The 19,688-nt window shown below is 34.4% G+C and overlaps 1 protein-coding gene across 1 annotated transcript; it reads left to right on the forward strand.

Moving 5' to 3' along the window:
• The first annotated feature begins 11,796 nt into the window (after nt 1-11,796).
• LOC149189144 (indole-3-pyruvate monooxygenase YUCCA2-like) lies at nt 11,797-12,967 on the forward strand. Its single transcript, XM_089410142.1, has 3 exons — nt 11,797-12,081; nt 12,351-12,533; nt 12,779-12,967. Exons 1-3 carry the CDS (start codon nt 11,797-11,799, stop codon nt 12,965-12,967), a joined length of 657 nt encoding a protein of 218 aa, XP_089266268.1.
• Nucleotides 12,968-19,688: the final 6,721 nt, after the last annotated feature.

The following is a 19,688-nucleotide window of genomic DNA, read 5'->3' on the forward strand; positions in this document are numbered from 1 at the left end:
CTTCTACATTATCTTTTCCAACACTGGCACTCTTGCGTACTCTTTCTTGTATATAATCCCATTCCATGACTTGTTCTTTGAACACAACATCTCTGCTAATTATGGCCTTCTTGGTGACATGGTTATACAATTATGGCCTTCTTGGTGACATGGTTATACATCCATCTAAAATAATTTCCACTTGTTTTAGTGTCTAGTGCAATCTTATTGGCATAATGAAGAAGCCCCGACATGGCAACTATTTTTTTATTTTTTTTTTTAAATCTAGGATAATCGGCACATGGCAACTATTTTGGCCTATGTATTCATGGCAGGCCCGTAGGGCCAAAATAGATGTATGTTGATATTCCCTTGAAGAAACCACAACTCGATTGATTTGTAGTGCCATCGAAGAAACCTGCAGGGAAAATGTTTGTGTCGACGACAGATTTAAGGGCGGTGCTTCATGAAGGAATACGAGAAGGGCCAAATTCTCCAAAATATGTGGATATATTCTGGTATGTATATGAGATATCCAGGGGAGTTTTGTTGAAAATGATGGTGTTCCTCGAACGCTAGATCCCCGAAGAGATGAAAAAAGGAACCATTTTAAAATCGGGGTGATGAGTTATCAACCCACAAATGCAGTATGCAATAGAAGAGTATGCATGAGGAGTTGGGATGGATAAGAGGTGAGATACATGAGGTTGTGACCAAATGGAAATTGAGACCAGGCAAGATATGAATAGGTGAAAAATACCTTTAGAAGAGCTTTTATAGAGAACACCATTCTGAACCATAAAAATCTTGCTTGTATAGATTATTCCAAATGAGGATTTTATTGTTTAGCATTAACCATCCAAATATCTTAACTTTTAAGGGAATATTCCATTTTCATAAAGATTTATGCCAACAAGGAGAAATGGTGGAACGTGGGTGAAAGTAAATGAATTGGTAGATTTCCTTAACCAAGATATTTCTAAAAATAAATCAATCACCCCACCTGAGGGAATGGAAAATCTTGCCCTGTATAGTTTATGATGATGGAAAGGAAGAGGAGGTAAGGCACAAAATAACACAAATAATTCACACAGAAAATTACATGAGCTATAGCTCTTCAATTGATCACACACACTTGATGATCACAATGAACCTGGTGAGGGCTATTTAAACTTTTTCGAGTGGCGACTTATCCAAAATAACTCAACATGAAAACACACGCTAAATTCGACTTTACATAAAATGTGACTTAACTCAACTTGAATCAACTTGACTTAGTTAAATGACTCTCTAATTTTAGCCAACTCTTCATGCAAGAGTAATTTGTTATCTTTAACACCCCCCCTCAATTACGATCATTAAGCTAAGACATCACTCATGAAAAATCAAACATTTATGTTGGTATAAGTCTCAACTAAGATTAAAACACCTAAGTTTTCACTATGAAACTCAAATACATCTTTTGCTAATGGCTTAGCGAATATATCAACCAATTGATCACTATATTTACAAGGCTTCTAGTAGACTTCTCCATTGCTCACTAGTTCTCTAATGAAATGATCTATAGTATCAATATACTTGTTCTTTTGATGAAACCTGCTATTATTGGATAATTCAATGGATGAGCCATTCTAACAATATATTACTGTTGATCCTTGTTGTTTCTTCTTGAGTCCATCCAATAGTCTTCTTAACCACACTGCTTGACATGTTGTTGATGTTGCTGCTACATATTATGCTTATGTTGATGATAGTGTCACAATAGTTTGCTTCTTATATGTGCATGAAATAACACCTAAACGAAGATGGAATACATAACCAAAAGTTCTCTTCCTATCATCCAAACTTCCTACAAAATCATTATTTGTATATCCAATCAAATACTTCTTCTCTTTGCTTGCATACATCATGCCACAATATATTTTTCTTGTTATGTATCTCATGATTCTTTTCCCTGCTCTCCAATGTGATTCTTTTGGAGTCTCCATAAATCTAGTAATCGAACTCACTCGCATAATATATAGTCTTTTAGTTGCGAGATACATGAGGTTGCCAACTAGTCGTTTTAAGAGAGTTGGATTGAAATATGATCCTTCATCATCCTTACTTAACTTGGTACATATTGCAACTGGTGTAGGGATAGGTTTGCCATTTTCCATCGTGAATCTTTTCAGCAAATCTCTAACATATTTATTTTGGAAAATAAAAATTCCTTTTTCTAATTGCTCAACTTCTATGCCAAAGAAATATTTCATAAGACCAAGATCTGTCATTTCAAATTCTTTCTTCATGGCTGCTTTAAATTCATCTATCTCAAGATCACCAATATAGATGATGTCATCAACATATAAACAAATAATCAAAATTTGTCCCTGCTCATTTACCTTTGCGTACAAGGTAGGTTTAATGTTGCTTCTGTAAAATCCATTCTTGACCTTGTAATTGTCAATTATGTTATATGAACTTCTAGGTGCTTTCTTGAGTCCATAGAGCACTTTCTTCAACCTATAAACTTTATCTTCTTGTGCTTCAACTTCATATCCTAGAGGTTGCTGCACATAGTTCTCTTCTTCTAGAATTCCATTCAAGAAGGTTGATTTCACATCCATCTAAAATAATTTCCACTTGTTCTTAACTATTGTGCCTAGAATTGCTCTTACAGTATCCAATCTGGCTATCGGAACAAACATTTCTCCAAAATATATTCCCACTTGATGCGACAATCCTTTTGCTACAAGTCTTACTTTAAATCTATCAATTTCTCCTTTCTCATTCAACTTTGTATTATACACCCATTTCACACCAATAAGATTTTTATCCTTTGGAAAACCAACCGAATCCCATTTATCATTCTTTCCAATTTTTCAAATTCTTCATCCATGGCTTGCACCCGATTTTCATCTTTGATAGCTTCTTGAAACAAAGAAGGTTTGAAGTACAACAATGCAAAGTTTGAAATAACATCCAAATCATCATAACTATCTTTCAGACTTTCATTTTTCTCTTACCATTGCTTGATTCATCACTTGATTAATTGCTGGGAGAATTTTGATCTGTTAATTTGCTTGAAGATCCATCTTGTTCAAAATAGCTTGGATTCCTTGCGGGCGTGACTCTACTAGGTGTCTTCTCTTGTGATTCTTGCTGCTCCTTTTCTTCTACATTATCTTTTCCAACACTGGCACTCTTGCGTACTCTTTCTTGTATATAATCCCATTCCATGACTTGTTCTTTGAACACAACATCTCTGCTAATTATGGCCTTCTTGGTGACATGGTTATACAATTATGGCCTTCTTGGTGACATGGTTATACATCCATCTAAAATAATTTCCACTTGTTTTAGTGTCTAGTGCAATCTTATTGGCATAATGAAGAAGCCCCGACATGGCAACTATTTTTTTATTTTTTTTTTAAATCTAGGATAATCGGCACATGGCAACTATTTTGGCCTATGTATTCATGGCAGGCCCGTAGGGCCAAAATAGATGTATGTTGATATTCCCTTGAAGAAACCACAACTCGATTGATTTGTAGTGCCATCGAAGAAACCTGCAGGGAAAATGTTTGTGTCGACGACAGATTTAAGGGCGGTGCTTCATGAAGGAATACGAGAAGGGCCAAATTCTCCAAAATATGTGGATATATTCTGGTATGTATATGAGATATCCAGGGGAGTTTTGTTGAAAATGATGGTGTTCCTCGAACGCTAGATCCCCGAAGAGATGAAAAAAGGAACCATTTTAAAATCGGGGTGATGAGTTATCAACCCACAAATGCAGTATGCAATAGAAGAGTATGCATGAGGAGTTGGGATGGATAAGAGGTGAGATACATGAGGTTGTGACCAAATGGAAATTGAGACCAGGCAAGATATGAATAGGTGAAAAATACCTTTAGAAGAGCTTTTATAGAGAACACCATTCTGAACCATAAAAATCTTGCTTGTATAGATTATTCCAAATGAGGATTTTATTGTTTAGCATTAACCATCCAAATATCTTAACTTTTAAGGGAATATTCCATTTTCATAAAGATTTATGCCAACAAGGAGAAATGGTGGAACGTGGGTGAAAGTAAATGAATTGGTAGATTTCCTTAACCAAGATATTTCTAAAAATAAATCAATCACCCCACCTGAGGGAATGGAAAATCTTGCCCTGTATAGTTTATGATGATGGAAAGGAAGAGGAGGTAAGGCACAAAATAACACAAATAATTCACACAGAAAATTACATGAGCTATAGCTCTTCAATTGATCACACACACTTGATGATCACAATGAACCTGGTGAGGGCTATTTAAACTTTTTCGAGTGGCGACTTATCCAAAATAACTCAACATGAAAACACACGCTAAATTCGACTTTACATAAAATGTGACTTAACTCAACTTGAATCAACTTGACTTAGTTAAATGACTCTCTAATTTTAGCCAACTCTTCATGCAAGAGTAATTTGTTATCTTTAACACCCCCCCTCAATTACGATCATTAAGCTAAGACATCACTCATGAAAAATCAAACATTTATGTTGGTATAAGTCTCAACTAAGATTAAAACACCTAAGTTTTCACTATGAAACTCAAATACATCTTTTGCTAATGGCTTAGCGAATATATCAACCAATTGATCACTATATTTACAAGGCTTCTAGTAGACTTCTCCATTGCTCACTAGTTCTCTAATGAAATGATCTATAGTATCAATATACTTGTTCTTTTGATGAAACCTGCTATTATTGGATAATTCAATGGATGAGCCATTCTAACAATATATTACTGTTGATCCTTGTTGTTTCTTCTTGAGTCCATCCAATAGTCTTCTTAACCACACTGCTTGACATGTTGTTGATGTTGCTGCTACATATTATGCTTATGTTGATGATAGTGTCACAATAGTTTGCTTCTTATATGTGCATGAAATAACACCTAAACGAAGATGGAATACATAACCAAAAGTTCTCTTCCTATCATCCAAACTTCCTACAAAATCATTATTTGTATATCCAATCAAATACTTCTTCTCTTTGCTTGCATACATCATGCCACAATATATTTTTCTTGTTATGTATCTCATGATTCTTTTCCCTGCTCTCCAATGTGATTCTTTTGGAGTCTCCATAAATCTAGTAATCGAACTCACTCGCATAATATATAGTCTTTTAGTTGCGAGATACATGAGGTTGCCAACTAGTCGTTTTAAGAGAGTTGGATTGAAATATGATCCTTCATCATCCTTACTTAACTTGGTACATATTGCAACTGGTGTAGGGATAGGTTTGCCATTTTCCATCGTGAATCTTTTCAGCAAATCTCTAACATATTTATTTTGGAAAATAAAAATTCCTTTTTCTAATTGCTCAACTTCTATGCCAAAGAAATATTTCATAAGACCAAGATCTGTCATTTCAAATTCTTTCTTCATGGCTGCTTTAAATTCATCTATCTCAAGATCACCAATATAGATGATGTCATCAACATATAAACAAATAATCAAAATTTGTCCCTGCTCATTTACCTTTGCGTACAAGGTAGGTTTAATGTTGCTTCTGTAAAATCCATTCTTGACCTTGTAATTGTCAATTATGTTATATGAACTTCTAGGTGCTTTCTTGAGTCCATAGAGCACTTTCTTCAACCTATAAACTTTATCTTCTTGTGCTTCAACTTCATATCCTAGAGGTTGCTGCACATAGTTCTCTTCTTCTAGAATTCCATTCAAGAAGGTTGATTTCACATCCATCTAAAATAATTTCCACTTGTTCTTAACTATTGTGCCTAGAATTGCTCTTACAGTATCCAATCTGGCTATCGGAACAAACATTTCTCCAAAATATATTCCCACTTGATGCGACAATCCTTTTGCTACAAGTCTTACTTTAAATCTATCAATTTCTCCTTTCTCATTCAACTTTGTATTATACACCCATTTCACACCAATAAGATTTTTATCCTTTGGAAAACCAACCGAATCCCATTTATCATTCTTTCCAATTTTTCAAATTCTTCATCCATGGCTTGCACCCGATTTTCATCTTTGATAGCTTCTTGAAACAAAGAAGGTTTGAAGTACAACAATGCAAAGTTTGAAATAACATCCAAATCATCATAACTATCTTTCAGACTTTCATTTTTCTCTTACCATTGCTTGATTCATCACTTGATTAATTGCTGGGAGAATTTTGATCTGTTAATTTGCTTGAAGATCCATCTTGTTCAAAATAGCTTGGATTCCTTGCGGGCGTGACTCTACTAGGTGTCTTCTCTTGTGATTCTTGCTGCTCCTTTTCTTCTACATTATCTTTTCCAACACTGGCACTCTTGCGTACTCTTTCTTGTATATAATCCCATTCCATGACTTGTTCTTTGAACACAACATCTCTGCTAATTATGGCCTTCTTGGTGACATGGTTATACAATTTGTAAGATTTTAACTTCTCACTATAACTAGTAAATATGCTTTTTTCACTTTTATAATTGAACTTACCTCTTAGCTCCTTAGGCACATGTGCATAAACTACACATCCAAACACTATGAGATGAGATACACTGCAAGACACACTTGACCATGCTTCTTCTGGTACTTTGTTCATCACACTCTTTGTAGGAGATTTGTTTATCACATAAATAGTGTGTGCAACTGCTTCTGTACAATAATCATTTAATAAGTTACTTCATTTCAACATGCTTCTTGCCATATTCATAACGATTTTATTCTTCGTCTCTACTACACCATTCTACTATAGTGTGTACCTGGTTGTAAACTTCCTCGTGATTCCCTGTTGTTTGCAGTGATCATGGAATGCCTTCGAATCATATTCTCTACCACAATCTGACCTCAATACCTTGATCTGCCGATCACTTCCACCAATTGACTGTGTTCTCATATGGTCACACAAGTCTGTATGAACCAACTCTAGTGGTTTCTTTGCTCTGTATGCAACTCCCTTTGGAAAAAATTCATGGTGTTGCTTTCCCATGATGCAACACTCAAAAGTAATAGAAGGTTCCTTGAAGGGAGGTAATCCTCTACATATTTATTTCTGCTACAACAATCTTAAACCAGAGACATGCAAGTGTCCAAACCGAAAGTGCCATAACCAATAATAATTAGAACACGCAACTATAAAAGAATTGAATCGATCATTGTAATTCGTGATTAGAGGAAAGAGTTTGTTCCTTGTCATCTGCACCTTTTCTATCAACTGCTTGGATGGGGGCTTGTCATATATAACACACTCATTTCCTTGAAAAACACCTTTGTATCCCTTATGCATCAATTGACTAACACTTATCAAATTATGTTTGAGACCAGTGACATAATATACCTTTGAGATCGTCTTTAGCTCCCCTTGCTTGTTAACAATGTTGACAACTACTTTGTTATCTACATCCATAGTCTTGTCAGTGTAAAACTTTACCTATGTCTTCATAGTCTGATCTAGGTTTGCAACCAAATTCTTGTTGTCTGTCATGTGGTTACTGCAACCACTATCTAATATCCACATGTTATGAGAAGGTTCATGCATGGTATGACAAGCTAGGAACATGGATTCAATTTTTTCTGTAGTGACATTAGTTCTCTACTTTCCTTGATCAACTATCTTCTTCCTGCAATCACACACATAGTGACCAAATTTATTGCAATAATAACACCTTACCTTGGATTTATCAACTCTTTGTTATTGTTGATTCTTATGATGTTTCTTTCACTTTCTTCTTCCTTCTCTTCTCTGTTATCTCTTTGACCACCATGTCTTTTTCCTTGTCCTCTGTCTCTCAATTTACCTCTGCCTTGGCCTCTGTCTCTTGAGATAGAAACCTAACCTTTAAAAGTGGTTTTCAAAGTGGAATCCTTATTTCTGTCTATCCTTGCCGCATGGGATAGAAGTGATCCCATAAACTCATCAACTGTTAGCGTTTCCAAATCCTTGGCTTCTTCTATGGCTACTACTACATTGTCAAATTTGGTAGACAAATATATGAGGACCTTCTCAACCACCATAAAATTTTCACTGATTTACGATAGACAAGACCCAATTCATGAATTATTTGATGTCCTTTGTTTCCTTCATCTACGCAATTTCAAAGTCTCTTTTAGTACTTTGTAACTTAACAATATTGACTTTGGTCATACCTTTATAGCTTGTTGCAAAAGTATCCCATTTTTTCTTTGTTGAAGACGCGATCATAATTTTCTGCAACACTGCTCAGTCCACTCCTTGCTGGATAAGTTGCAATGCTTGTGAATTCTTATTTTTGTCTTTCTTCCATTGTTCCCTCCCTACATTACTGAGAGCTCATTCTTCTACTTCATTCTTAGGTTTGGGAAATCCATTCACGATATAATCCCAAATATCATGAGCCTTTAATGTGGTCTCCATCTTAATGGCCTATACATCATAATATTTCCCTGTAAACAATCGAAATTGTGACTGGAAATTTGATAAAGTGATCTTTCTTAAAAAAAAATCTCCTTTTAAAAAATAATTTTGCCTATAATAAAATCCTTTTTTGCCAAAGAACTTTATAAACCCTCTTAAATAATATTAAAAAAAACCTTTATCAAAAAGATCTCTAAAAAAAAAAACTTTAATAAAGCTCTTTCAAAAACCTTTTAATACTCTTCCACCCACGTAACCTTTTAATGCCTTGTAAAAAACAACTTAATAAACAAAAACTCAAACCCACATGATTATTTAAAACCTTTGACTTTGAAACTAAAATTGTTCAAGAATATGGATCCATACGCAAGTTTTTAATGTTTTAATATTTCACTGGATTCATTTTTTTAATACCTTATGGGTCAGTGCAAGTTTCAATAGGGATAAGTTACACTAATCCGCTCAAAAATCTAAAGTCATAAGTTTCCCCTAATTCAGTGCACATTTCAAGAGATCGAACATCCATTGGTCAACCTAAACTATGCAATAATTCTACAACGCAAATTTAAAAAAAAAAAAAATCCCCCTTTTTCACTTGGCCTGATTCTTTACTAGCTCCATTGGCTCCACAAATCTTATATTCCTTCCTCAGTTCTCATACCAATTGATGGAAAGGAAGAGGAGGTAAGGCACAAAAAAACACAAATAATTCACACAGACAATGACATGAGCTGCAATCTTTTAATTTATCACACAAACTTGATGATTACAATGAACTCGGTGGAGGGTATTTAAAGTTTTTTGACTAGCGACTCACCCAAAATAACTCAACATGAAAACACACACTAAATTTGACTTTACCCATGAAATACTTGACAAAAACAATATGAGTTGTTTCTCTTCTTTTGTTGATCACACAAACTTGAATATCAAATACAACTATCTATAGATATACGACGCTTGTCTTTTACAAACTCTTGATTCCACTTGACTTGACTTAGTTAACTGACTCTCCAAACTTATCCAACTCTTGCATGCGGAAGTAATTACAATTTACAACATTTCCCCTTAATTACGACCTATGACTTAACATAACTCAAACATTACTTAATTATGGTTGTTAGGCTTACAATAAAATTCAACTCAATCATCACTCAAACCTGCCTACTAGTCTATGTCTCACCTAATTTTACAATGAGTCAAAACTTTTACAAATTTTCATTTTCTTTTTGTTTCTTCCAAATTCTATATCCTTCAAATTTATTCATTCTTTGTTGCACGTTCTTGATATAGGCTCTATATTTATTTACTTGTTGGGGAAATGTTTCTTTGACTTGTCTTGAATTTGATCTAAGTTGGTGTTCTACAACTTCCTCTTCAAGGATTCTTTCACTCATGGACTATTGCCATAACTATTCATCTTCAAATTGTGTTATTTTCTTTGCTTCTTGTGCTTCATATTCTTGAATTTCTTTTTGCCATATTTCTTGACAGTAAAATCTTATCTCTTCTCAACTCCATTTCTAAAAAATTATTTCAATCCTTTCATTTTTGCCTTCAAAAACTTCCATGTCCTTCTCTCCACTTTCATCATCAGGTATTACCTCTTTTTTCCTGTACTCTACACAATCAATATCAATGTTAAAAAAACTTCATTATGCACTTTAGTGAGAACTTTCAAATCTTCCTCTTCCTTCTCTACCTTCTCTTTCACTTCTTTACAAACCTCTACTGCTGTAAACATGTTGTCTTCCACTTGATCTCCAGACACAAGTGTGTTTCTCTCACCAAATAACAAGATATCAATGAATTTTTCCTATTGCATCCTGTGAAACCACTCATCATCAGTTAATGGTTATTCATCAAATTTAACACCAACGTAATTTTCATCCACTTTATTGTTGGATATTCAAGCATGCATGTGCTCATTAACATTTTCACCTTCACTAAATTCATCCGCTGCTACTAAATTCACCAATTCACATCTCACTTTGTAGTCATCATCCACATGTGTTTCGCCACAATGGGATTTACCATCATCTTCACCATCCATGTTACAATGGAGTTCCTAAGAATTTATTGCTCTTGTTTTTCTTCGCACACAGAGGTTTTGACATCTCTCTCTACAATCTTTGTTTCCTCTTCTTCATCCATATGAAAGTCTACATAATGGTTTCACTTTTATACTCTTCACGACCATCATCCATTTTTTAGTAGGATTCTCCAAGCTATGTTGTTTTCTCAAAGTCTTTCTCATATACTCTCAAATGTGGTTGACTTCTTTGCCTGTGACATAACCTGTTGTTGAATGTCACTCCCCCTTTTACCAAATTCTTCTTCTAGGATCTTCCATGCTTCCTTGGAAGTTGTAGCTTCTGCTACTTGGCATAAAGACTTCTCATCCAATGCCTATTTTATAAAATCCAATGCTAAAGCATCACATAGTTCATCATATGGGTTATTATAATGGTTCTCAATTAACTCTTTAGCTCAAAGAAAAGTTAGCAATTTGATAACCCAAAATTCAAAATATTCACTAGTAAACATAGGAGGTGGTAGCGGATCAAAGCTACACTAATCAACCTCGATTTATTCTTTGTCTTCTGCTAGACTTCTCACTTCCTCCACTGCGACTTGAACCTCTCTAAACATGGTAATGACCTCTAACTCTTCCTTTTGATTCCTTTTCTTAATCTTATTTAGTCACGCTTTGCGACCCATCACTGATGTATTTCCCCTGCCTTATAGTTGTTTACTTGATTGCATGAGGCTATCTCCCATATCGCTCCAATTTTTTTTTTATGATATTTAATATGCACCCCATAAGGCAAAATATTCACCCAAAACAATGTCATGCTTGATAAAACAAAAACATTTGTTGACAAACAAACTTTTGCAAAGCCCAAAAATCTCTTCAAATAAAATGCTTTTCCTTTATATTTTAATTCTCTTTTGAAAAATCACTTCAAAATTTAATTTTAGAACACCTTCTTTCGATCCACTAATTTAAAAAAGTTTTATTTATATAGTCGTCCAAAAAATCCCCTTGTGAATTTAAATAAACACACTCCTTAGTAACCAGTTTATTATTATTATTTTTAACTTTATAAGAAACTGTTTCATAAAACCTTTTATAATAAGCCCTTTAAAAAAAACCTTTTAAAAAAACTTTATATTAAATTTTGAATACCTCATTCAAACTTTTAATTACGCTGTAAGGCGTTTCCTTTTGAAATGAATTGCCCCAGCCGCCTCCGTGTCCTATTGTTCACCGTAGATTTGTGGTGTTAGACGATTGAAGGAATTTTGATCGTTGATCTAAAGCTGAAATAAAACTGAAATAAGTTATCATGTAAGGTTGTCTGCCGTCCATTCTCTATGTTACACGATAGAAATATATTCTGCCGTCGGATTGACATCTGGCTATATTATTTATGTTACCGATTCATTATCCTTCGCTGCGCATCGCATCTGGCAAGAAGGAGTATCTCAGCAGGTTTCTTGTTGTGGCGACGGGCGAAAACGGTGAAAAATGCGTGCCAGACGTTTCCGGGCTGGAAGGCTTTGCAGGAACTGTTATCCATTCGATTGATTACAAAAGCGGAAAAGAATTCGAAGGCAAGAAAGTTCCTGTCGTCGGATGCGGTAACTCTACCATGGAAATAGCGCTGGATCTTGTAAATAACAACGCAGGGCCCTCTGTTGCAGTTTGTAGTCCGGTAACCCTTAAATCTTTAAATCTTTAGAGCTATTTCAATTTTTTCCCTAGCTATTTCAAATCTTTTGCATTTTTTTCCAAACACTTAAAGCTAAATTGTAATATTTGAACCTTTTAATCATTCACAATTTCATGAATCTCGATGCTTTTAATCTTTCTCGTCCACACAATAATTTCGTCTGTGTCTTCTCTTTGCATTTTAAGTCGCATATCCTGCTACGAAAAGTTCTTGGAAGATCCACATTCTGTGTTGCGATGCTGCTGTTGAAGCTGCTGCCGCTGCGAATGGTGGACAATTTGTTCGTCATGTACAGTAATTTAACCCTAGGCAACACGAATTCTCTCGGAATACCCCGCCCCGTGCAAGGACCGTTCGATATGAAGTTCAAGACCAGGAAAACCCAGGTGCTGGACGAGGGCACGATGGCCAAAATACGGCAAGGAAAAATTAAGGTAAATTGACTCCATTCTTCCCACAGAATTTCGAAGCCAGTCCAAGTTCTCCGTTAACAGCTTTAATGGCAAGTTGTCCCAAATTTCCGCCTCGCAACGGCCACTAGTGTCAAGTTCGAAGACAATCGAGAAGAGTATTTCGACACTATAATCTTTCCGACTGGTTACAGGAGTGAAGTACTCCGCTGGCTCATGGTATGCCTAATCAGTGATTTTCTGCTTTCGTACGGTTTTTTCTTTGGAAGATATCTAATTTTGAAATTCGCCACTTAATTCATGGAATAGCGGAGAGCTTTTCTCAGATGACGGATTTCCAAGAAAGCCATCTCCAGACAACTGGAAGGGAAAGGAGGGTCTATATTCCGCCGCTTGGGAAGAGCAGGTCTGCTCGGATCTTCGATGGATGCTCGGCTGATCGCCCAAGATATATTTGAGGCCGTCAACACTTGAACTTCCCATCGAGTGGGAAGATTGGGGATAGTGTATATATTCACTTGAATTTGCCACCGGGCGGGCAGATCGGGAATAATGTATCCATTCGTCGCTGGAGTGATAGAATTCAAATAACATAACGTACGAGATGGAACAGCTAACGCTAAAGTGATTCACGTTTGAAATTTTATTTTATTTTGGGTTTGAAAATGCTGGAAAAGATAAATTGAAATTTTATTTTATTTTGGGTTTGAATATGCTGGAAAAGATAAATCATGTATGATAGGTGAGAATTGTTGGAATATTTCATGAATGTATTTTTTAAATTTTTTAATGTAATTAATTTTACATAGTTTTGAATAGTATTAAATTTATTTTTTAACAATTTTAAATAATGTTATTCATGGGCTTGCAGCTAGATAGTATAAGAGATTCATAAAAGGATTTTCTAAGATTGCTTTTTTATTATATTTTTATAAAATAAGGGAATTAAATTGAATGGATATTAAAGTTTGAAAAAAGTTTGCAACTATTAATGAATTGAATACTAGTGCACTCATTTTGAAGATTACTAATTCAAATGAAAATTATGTGGTGTTTGCACATGTATTTAAAAATTATGTGGTGTTTGCACATGTATTTAAAGAGAGATTTTGTGGATTCTTTATTTAGAATAGATATGTGATTTGTTATGAATTTATGAATTTATATTTAAGTAGTTACATGTAATGATTTGGAGCTTGTTGCCATAGTGTATGTGTTGAATATAGGAAAAATGTGACATAAATATAGATAGTATAAGATAGAGGAAGATGAAATGCTTATGTATAGAATAAAGTGTATGTTTCTAATTTTAATTAATTAAGGAAGTTAGTATTAAAAAAATTTGTAATGTTTCATGCGTGGACATACTAGTTACTAGAAGACTATTGCAGTGTTGATTTGGAGATTGTTACCACAATGTGTGTTGAAAATATGGAAAATCTGACATAAATATAGATAGTACAAGATAAAGTAGATGGAATGCTTATGTATACCAAAAAAGTGTATGTTCCTAATTTTTATTAATTAAGGAAGCTAGCATTAAAAAAATGTGTAATGTTCCATATGTTCGACATAGTAGTTACTAGAAGACTATTGCAATCATAAGAAATCAATATTGTTGGTCAGGAATGAAAAATAATGTCATTAGTTACATAGCTATGTCTATGAAATGTCAAAGAGAAAAGGAGCATAAACACCAAAAAACTTTGCTAAATGGGAAGTGTTGAAACCATTGATTTTAGTGACAATGTTAGCAGCTCCTTTCTCCTCCAATTGAGGTGTTATATTTGTTAAAAGATGTTTAGATTTTCTCATTTTATCATGAGATGAATCAGTTGGGATAATGAAATGAATGAGTTGGGATATCGGTTTTATGTTGTCCTTCATGAAACGTTGTTCAAGTCGGCATCTTTGAGACTTTCCAATATATCACTGCTTCACTTCATTAGCTGATCTGAATAGTGTCTGGTGTGTTGTTCCTCCTTTCAAGCGTGCGTGTTCATGTTTAGATGGTCGTCTTCAGGCATGGTTATTTTCAGGCGAGCGTGTGTGTTCATGTTTAGATGGTCGTCTTCAGGCATGGTCGTCTTCAGGGCAGCGTGAGATCATGTTTAGATGGTCGTCTTCAGGCATGGCCGTCTTCAGGCCAGCGTGAGATCACAATCAGGAAGGCATCCATGGGGAAGAAGTGCTTCTATTATTCTTGCTACATGTAATGTTAGCAACGATTTGGTATTTTCTTATTTTTGTTTTTGCCTTCCGGCCTCCTAATTTGGCATTGACCATGGTTTTTTAACGTCTCTATAGACATGGTGTTCAGAATGGCTGTGGTCATTTAATTTCCAACTTCTAAGTTCTCCCTTTGACATTCAAGGTTTGTAATGTCATATTTAGCATGGTTTCGAATATTATATTTTGACTTTCTAATCGCAATATACAATTATGGTTTTCAATGTAGTATCATTCTATATATGTATATTATTCTTTATAAAATATAATAATAATATCATGGTTTCTAATGGAATTAACTTTTTAATAGCAATATATCAACATGTTTTCTAATATTATGTTTTGACTTTCTAAATGCAATATACAATTATGGTTTTCAATGAAATATATTGGTAGAGAATAGTCATGGTGGTTATTGCCTTAGCAAGCTTCGTATATTCTTGTATATGCTTGGCCATCTATAGAGGTTTCTTGATTTTGGGTAATTAACTTACTCTAAAATGAAATAAGACATTCAATGTGTTCCTTGTAATATAGATATAAACAAAACATCTAAAGAAAAGTAATTGCACAATGATCCAGTCCAAGAAAACAAGGTTTTCTACAAACCAATTAAGCCTTTCAACCTTTTCGGCTTATTTGCTTATATCAAACATTTGTGCAGGGTTTCAACCAATTAACATTTCATTGAGTATGTATTTACAAATCAATGATTTTGGGATCAAATCCCACAAAGCAATTCTATACCTGCTCTTCAAATTCCTTCAAGCTTTTGAAAGTAAAACCAATGACTTATCAATATAATTTTACCATAATAAAAAACAATTAGAAAGTCTTCAGCCAGCTCAAATTGCTCATCCATTAGGCTTGAACCAACATCTCTTCTAGAAAAATTCAACAATTCCAATTTAATAATCCTATCGGCCTCTCTTTGTACCTTTTGGGACAATTGCTAGTATTATCCTTTTTCTGCATTTTCGATTGTCGTGAACGAATCCTTGAAGCACTTACTGTCCATATAGAACTTCTAAAATAGCAGAACACTAACAAGAACTTGAACAATACAAAGACTAGTAGTCTTAAGAAAAAGGGAAAGGATTATCGATTAATACTCCGTCATTGACTTCAGAGATCTCGATCATACCAACCTTCAGGTGCACTCCACCTTTGGATAAGGAATCTGCCTGGGAGTTGGGCTCATGGAAAATATGAGTAAAGGAGATGGAATGTAATCTGGTCTTCATTTCTAGAATGTGATCCATAACAGACTGAATTCTTCGCAAATCAGATTTTCCATTAAATATATCTATTACTAAGGAACCATCATTAAAACACAAATTAGAATGACATCATCTTCAACAAAAACTACCATTAAACTTTTACATATATCTATTACTAAGAAACCATCATTAAAACACAAATTAGAATGACATCTAAATAAAGCCATAATTTTCTTACAAATAGTTATAAGAAAAGTCATCAAGATGTTTATGTATCTACATCAAATCAGGGATTACAAAATAGCAAGATATACCATATAGGAAACCCTGGAGTGTGATCAGACTCAGACTAATATTCAAAAGCAATTGCAAATGTTCCTCTAGCAAGCAATAGTCAATGGAATCAGTCATTATCTCTACAAGGAATAAATTTGCAATGATGTGAGATAATGCTTTCTTCTAGCAAGCAATAGTCAATGGAATCAATCATTGTCTCTACAAGGAATAAATTTGCAATGATGTGAGATAGTGCTTCTATGAGAGGTGTGTCTGGAGTAAATTGAGGAGATCAAATTTGGAATGACTCAACTTAGCTAAATTGCATTGAAGGTTGCATGGGATTAATCTACAAAACCACAATTGCATGGACATAAATGGCATGAAAAAATGGGATAGACTACGACGTTAAAAATTTGGAAGTGAGTGGTGTCGACCTCCCAATCTAAGGTGGGAATGAGATACAATTGGACCTCGAAGCTTTGCCAACACAAAATAAAAATCATAATAGGATCTACAAACGAACATTCTCATTCATGAAAAATGAATAGAACCACCCAACTGTAATAAGGTTAAGCAAGATCTTCAGAATCAACCCCACATGATGAGCACTAATCTGGTGATTGGATTTCTACACAGTCCTTATTAGCCTACAAGGATATCTACTACAAAAAAAAAAAATTGGCTTCTAATCATGTGAATAATCCCACTCCCTATGACCTACCATGACCTACCATGGTAGAAATGTTTCATTTGGCTATTAGAAATATCATGAAATGGGTTGAAGTTCCACATGCTCCTTTCTACCTAGAATTTCTTTCAGGCATGGTTTTGGTTGATGTTATAGCTAGTATGATATTGTACTGACATAATAGTAATGCGTTGTAAGAATCTCTTTTCCAAGAAAGAATAAGACATGTTACTTTTTTATACATATTAACTCACTCTAGAAGGAGATCTTATTAGAAAAGTAATATGAATACTAAGTTCAAAATATTTAAGTGAAGCTTCCTTTTGTGACAAAAGGAACCAATATAATAAGGAAAAATGTGACGAGATCCAATTATGCATTTGCAACATTTCTCAATTCATATGTAAAAGGTATCCTCCTTATACATAGGGTTTTAGGTCCACTCCACCTTTGGATAAGGAATCTGCCTGGGAGTTGGGCTCATGGAAAATATGAGTAAAGGAGATGGAATGTAATCTGGTCTTCATTTCTAGAATGTGATCCATAACAGATTGAATTCTTCGCAAAGCAGATTTTCCATTAAGCATGTTCACAGTAATATTTGAGTTTTCATAAACGTGGAGTCTTCCAACTTCGTTTTCAATTGCTATGCGAAGGAGGTTGATAGTTCTTCCTAAACAGTTAGGACCCGACAAGAGTAATAGAATGCAATGATTTTAAGAAGATGCATTCCCCTATTCCGCATCTTCCAAAGTTACCTTCAGAGGCGCCCATACCTCTTTTGTGTACACATGTTCTTGACACAATTGCTTTGTTCTAAGTCTTCTGGGCAGTCATGAACGAACTTACTAGATGAGCTCAATCGTATATTATATGGAACCAAAACGTTTCTAGCCGTAGCATACATGGAAATACATTTCACCAAACAGAAATGCATTTTCTCCTGTGTGAGTGCCTTCTGATATTGCATTGGTTGATTGTACCTAATTATTTTCCCCATATTTTCCCAACCACATACAAGTCAAGACAATCTTCAAGGTAATTAGCCATGCGAAAAGACTACAAAATCCTCACTTTCATTAACATGGACCATTCAATGGAGTGACTTTATGATCATGACCTTCTCATTTTCTTTAAACTAAGTAGCATGGTGGGTGAGTACACTTTACTTTTGACCTTGTTTGGAAAAATCATGTCATGGCTTAAAGTTAACATTTATCCAGGAATATGTGTGCAATTAGGAGAGAGATCTAGATAATTGTGTTCAATAGTCTCCAAACCAAACTTTAGATAATTGTGTTCAATAGTCTCCAAACCAAACTTTTAGAAAATTTAATCCTTATGTGATATCATATGAATATTTGAGTATAAAGATTTATTTCAAGTCGAAAAGATTAAATTTTACATTAATTTTATAAGAAATAAAACTTGTGTACTACTCAAATTTGCAAATTTAACAAATCTAGGGAACACGATACCCAATAGTTGCAATAAATGAGTCCCAAGAAATGTAGAGTAGTCATCATTGTGAGCATTGAGTTTCATCCCCCAAAAAAAGTGTACACTAGTAGTAACCAGTACAAGCAATCAATCACAAAAAAATAGGAAATGTAACATGGATCACACATTTCAGTTAGTGCAAACAAAGGTGGGAAAATATCAATATCAGTACTTTTGCAAAAGCTTGGTGTTCCTTGATATTTGTGGCTATTTCTCAATGATTCCTTGCTTTATAACATAAATATCAACAAGGATAAATGTAAACATTGGCTTCTTCTAGCTTCATTCACTTAGGTGAAAAGGAAACTACCATGATGTTGTCACCTACTGACCCTACCTTATTTTTATTTCTAGAATCCAATTGTAGACTTAATTGGCACATTTTCCACTCTTGAACAGAGAAAAACTTGCAAATTTTGCCTAAAGGATCCTTCTATTAGTATAGTTTTGTGCAAGCTAAAGTATACATCGGTAATCTTTATTGTCTTTTCAGTAATGTTGGTTTGTGGGCTTCCTACTGAAATGATATTATGCAATCATAAAATGAGTAAATTTGTTGATGATTGATGTAGAAAAATTGTTGGTTATGCGTTTATTTTCATGGATACTTTAAATTAATATGGTATCTTTTGATGAAATGAAACCAAATACTGTGACAATTGTTCTTGAAAGCAGAGGTAGCATTGGGTTTGTTCAAGTCAACGGAAATAATTTTAGAGTTTTAGTTACCACGAAGGGAGGTTATCTAATTGATTGAAATGGCTTGGCATGTTCCCACTTTCATATCCTCGATTGAAGTCAAGTACCTACATATTTTTAAGAGGCACTCGAAGAGTAACCATGATGGAATCAACCCCACATGATGAGCACTAATTTGGTGATTGGATTTCTACACAGTCCTTATTAGCCTACAAGGATATCTACTACAAATAAAAATAAATTGGATTCTAATCATGTGAATAATCCCACTCCCTATGACCTACCATGACCTACCATGGTAGAAATGTTTCATTTGGCTATTAGAAATATCATGAAATGGGTTGAAGTTCCACATGCTCCTTTCTACCCAGAATTTCTTTCAGGCATGGTTTTGGTTGATGTTATAGCTGGTATGATATTGTACTGACATAATAGTAATGCGTTGTAAGAATCTCTTTTCGAAGAAAGGATAAGACATGTTACTTTTTTATACATATTAACTCACTCTAGAAGGAGATCTTATTAGAAAAGTGATATGGATACTAAGTTCAAAATATTTCAGTG

Source organism: Pinus tabuliformis, chromosome 3_1 (genome assembly GCF_031772625.1).
Source record: "Pinus tabuliformis cultivar Carrire ecotype Pingquan chromosome 3_1, CPIR1, whole genome shotgun sequence".
Taxonomy (NCBI): Eukaryota; Viridiplantae; Streptophyta; class Pinopsida; order Pinales; family Pinaceae; genus Pinus; species Pinus tabuliformis.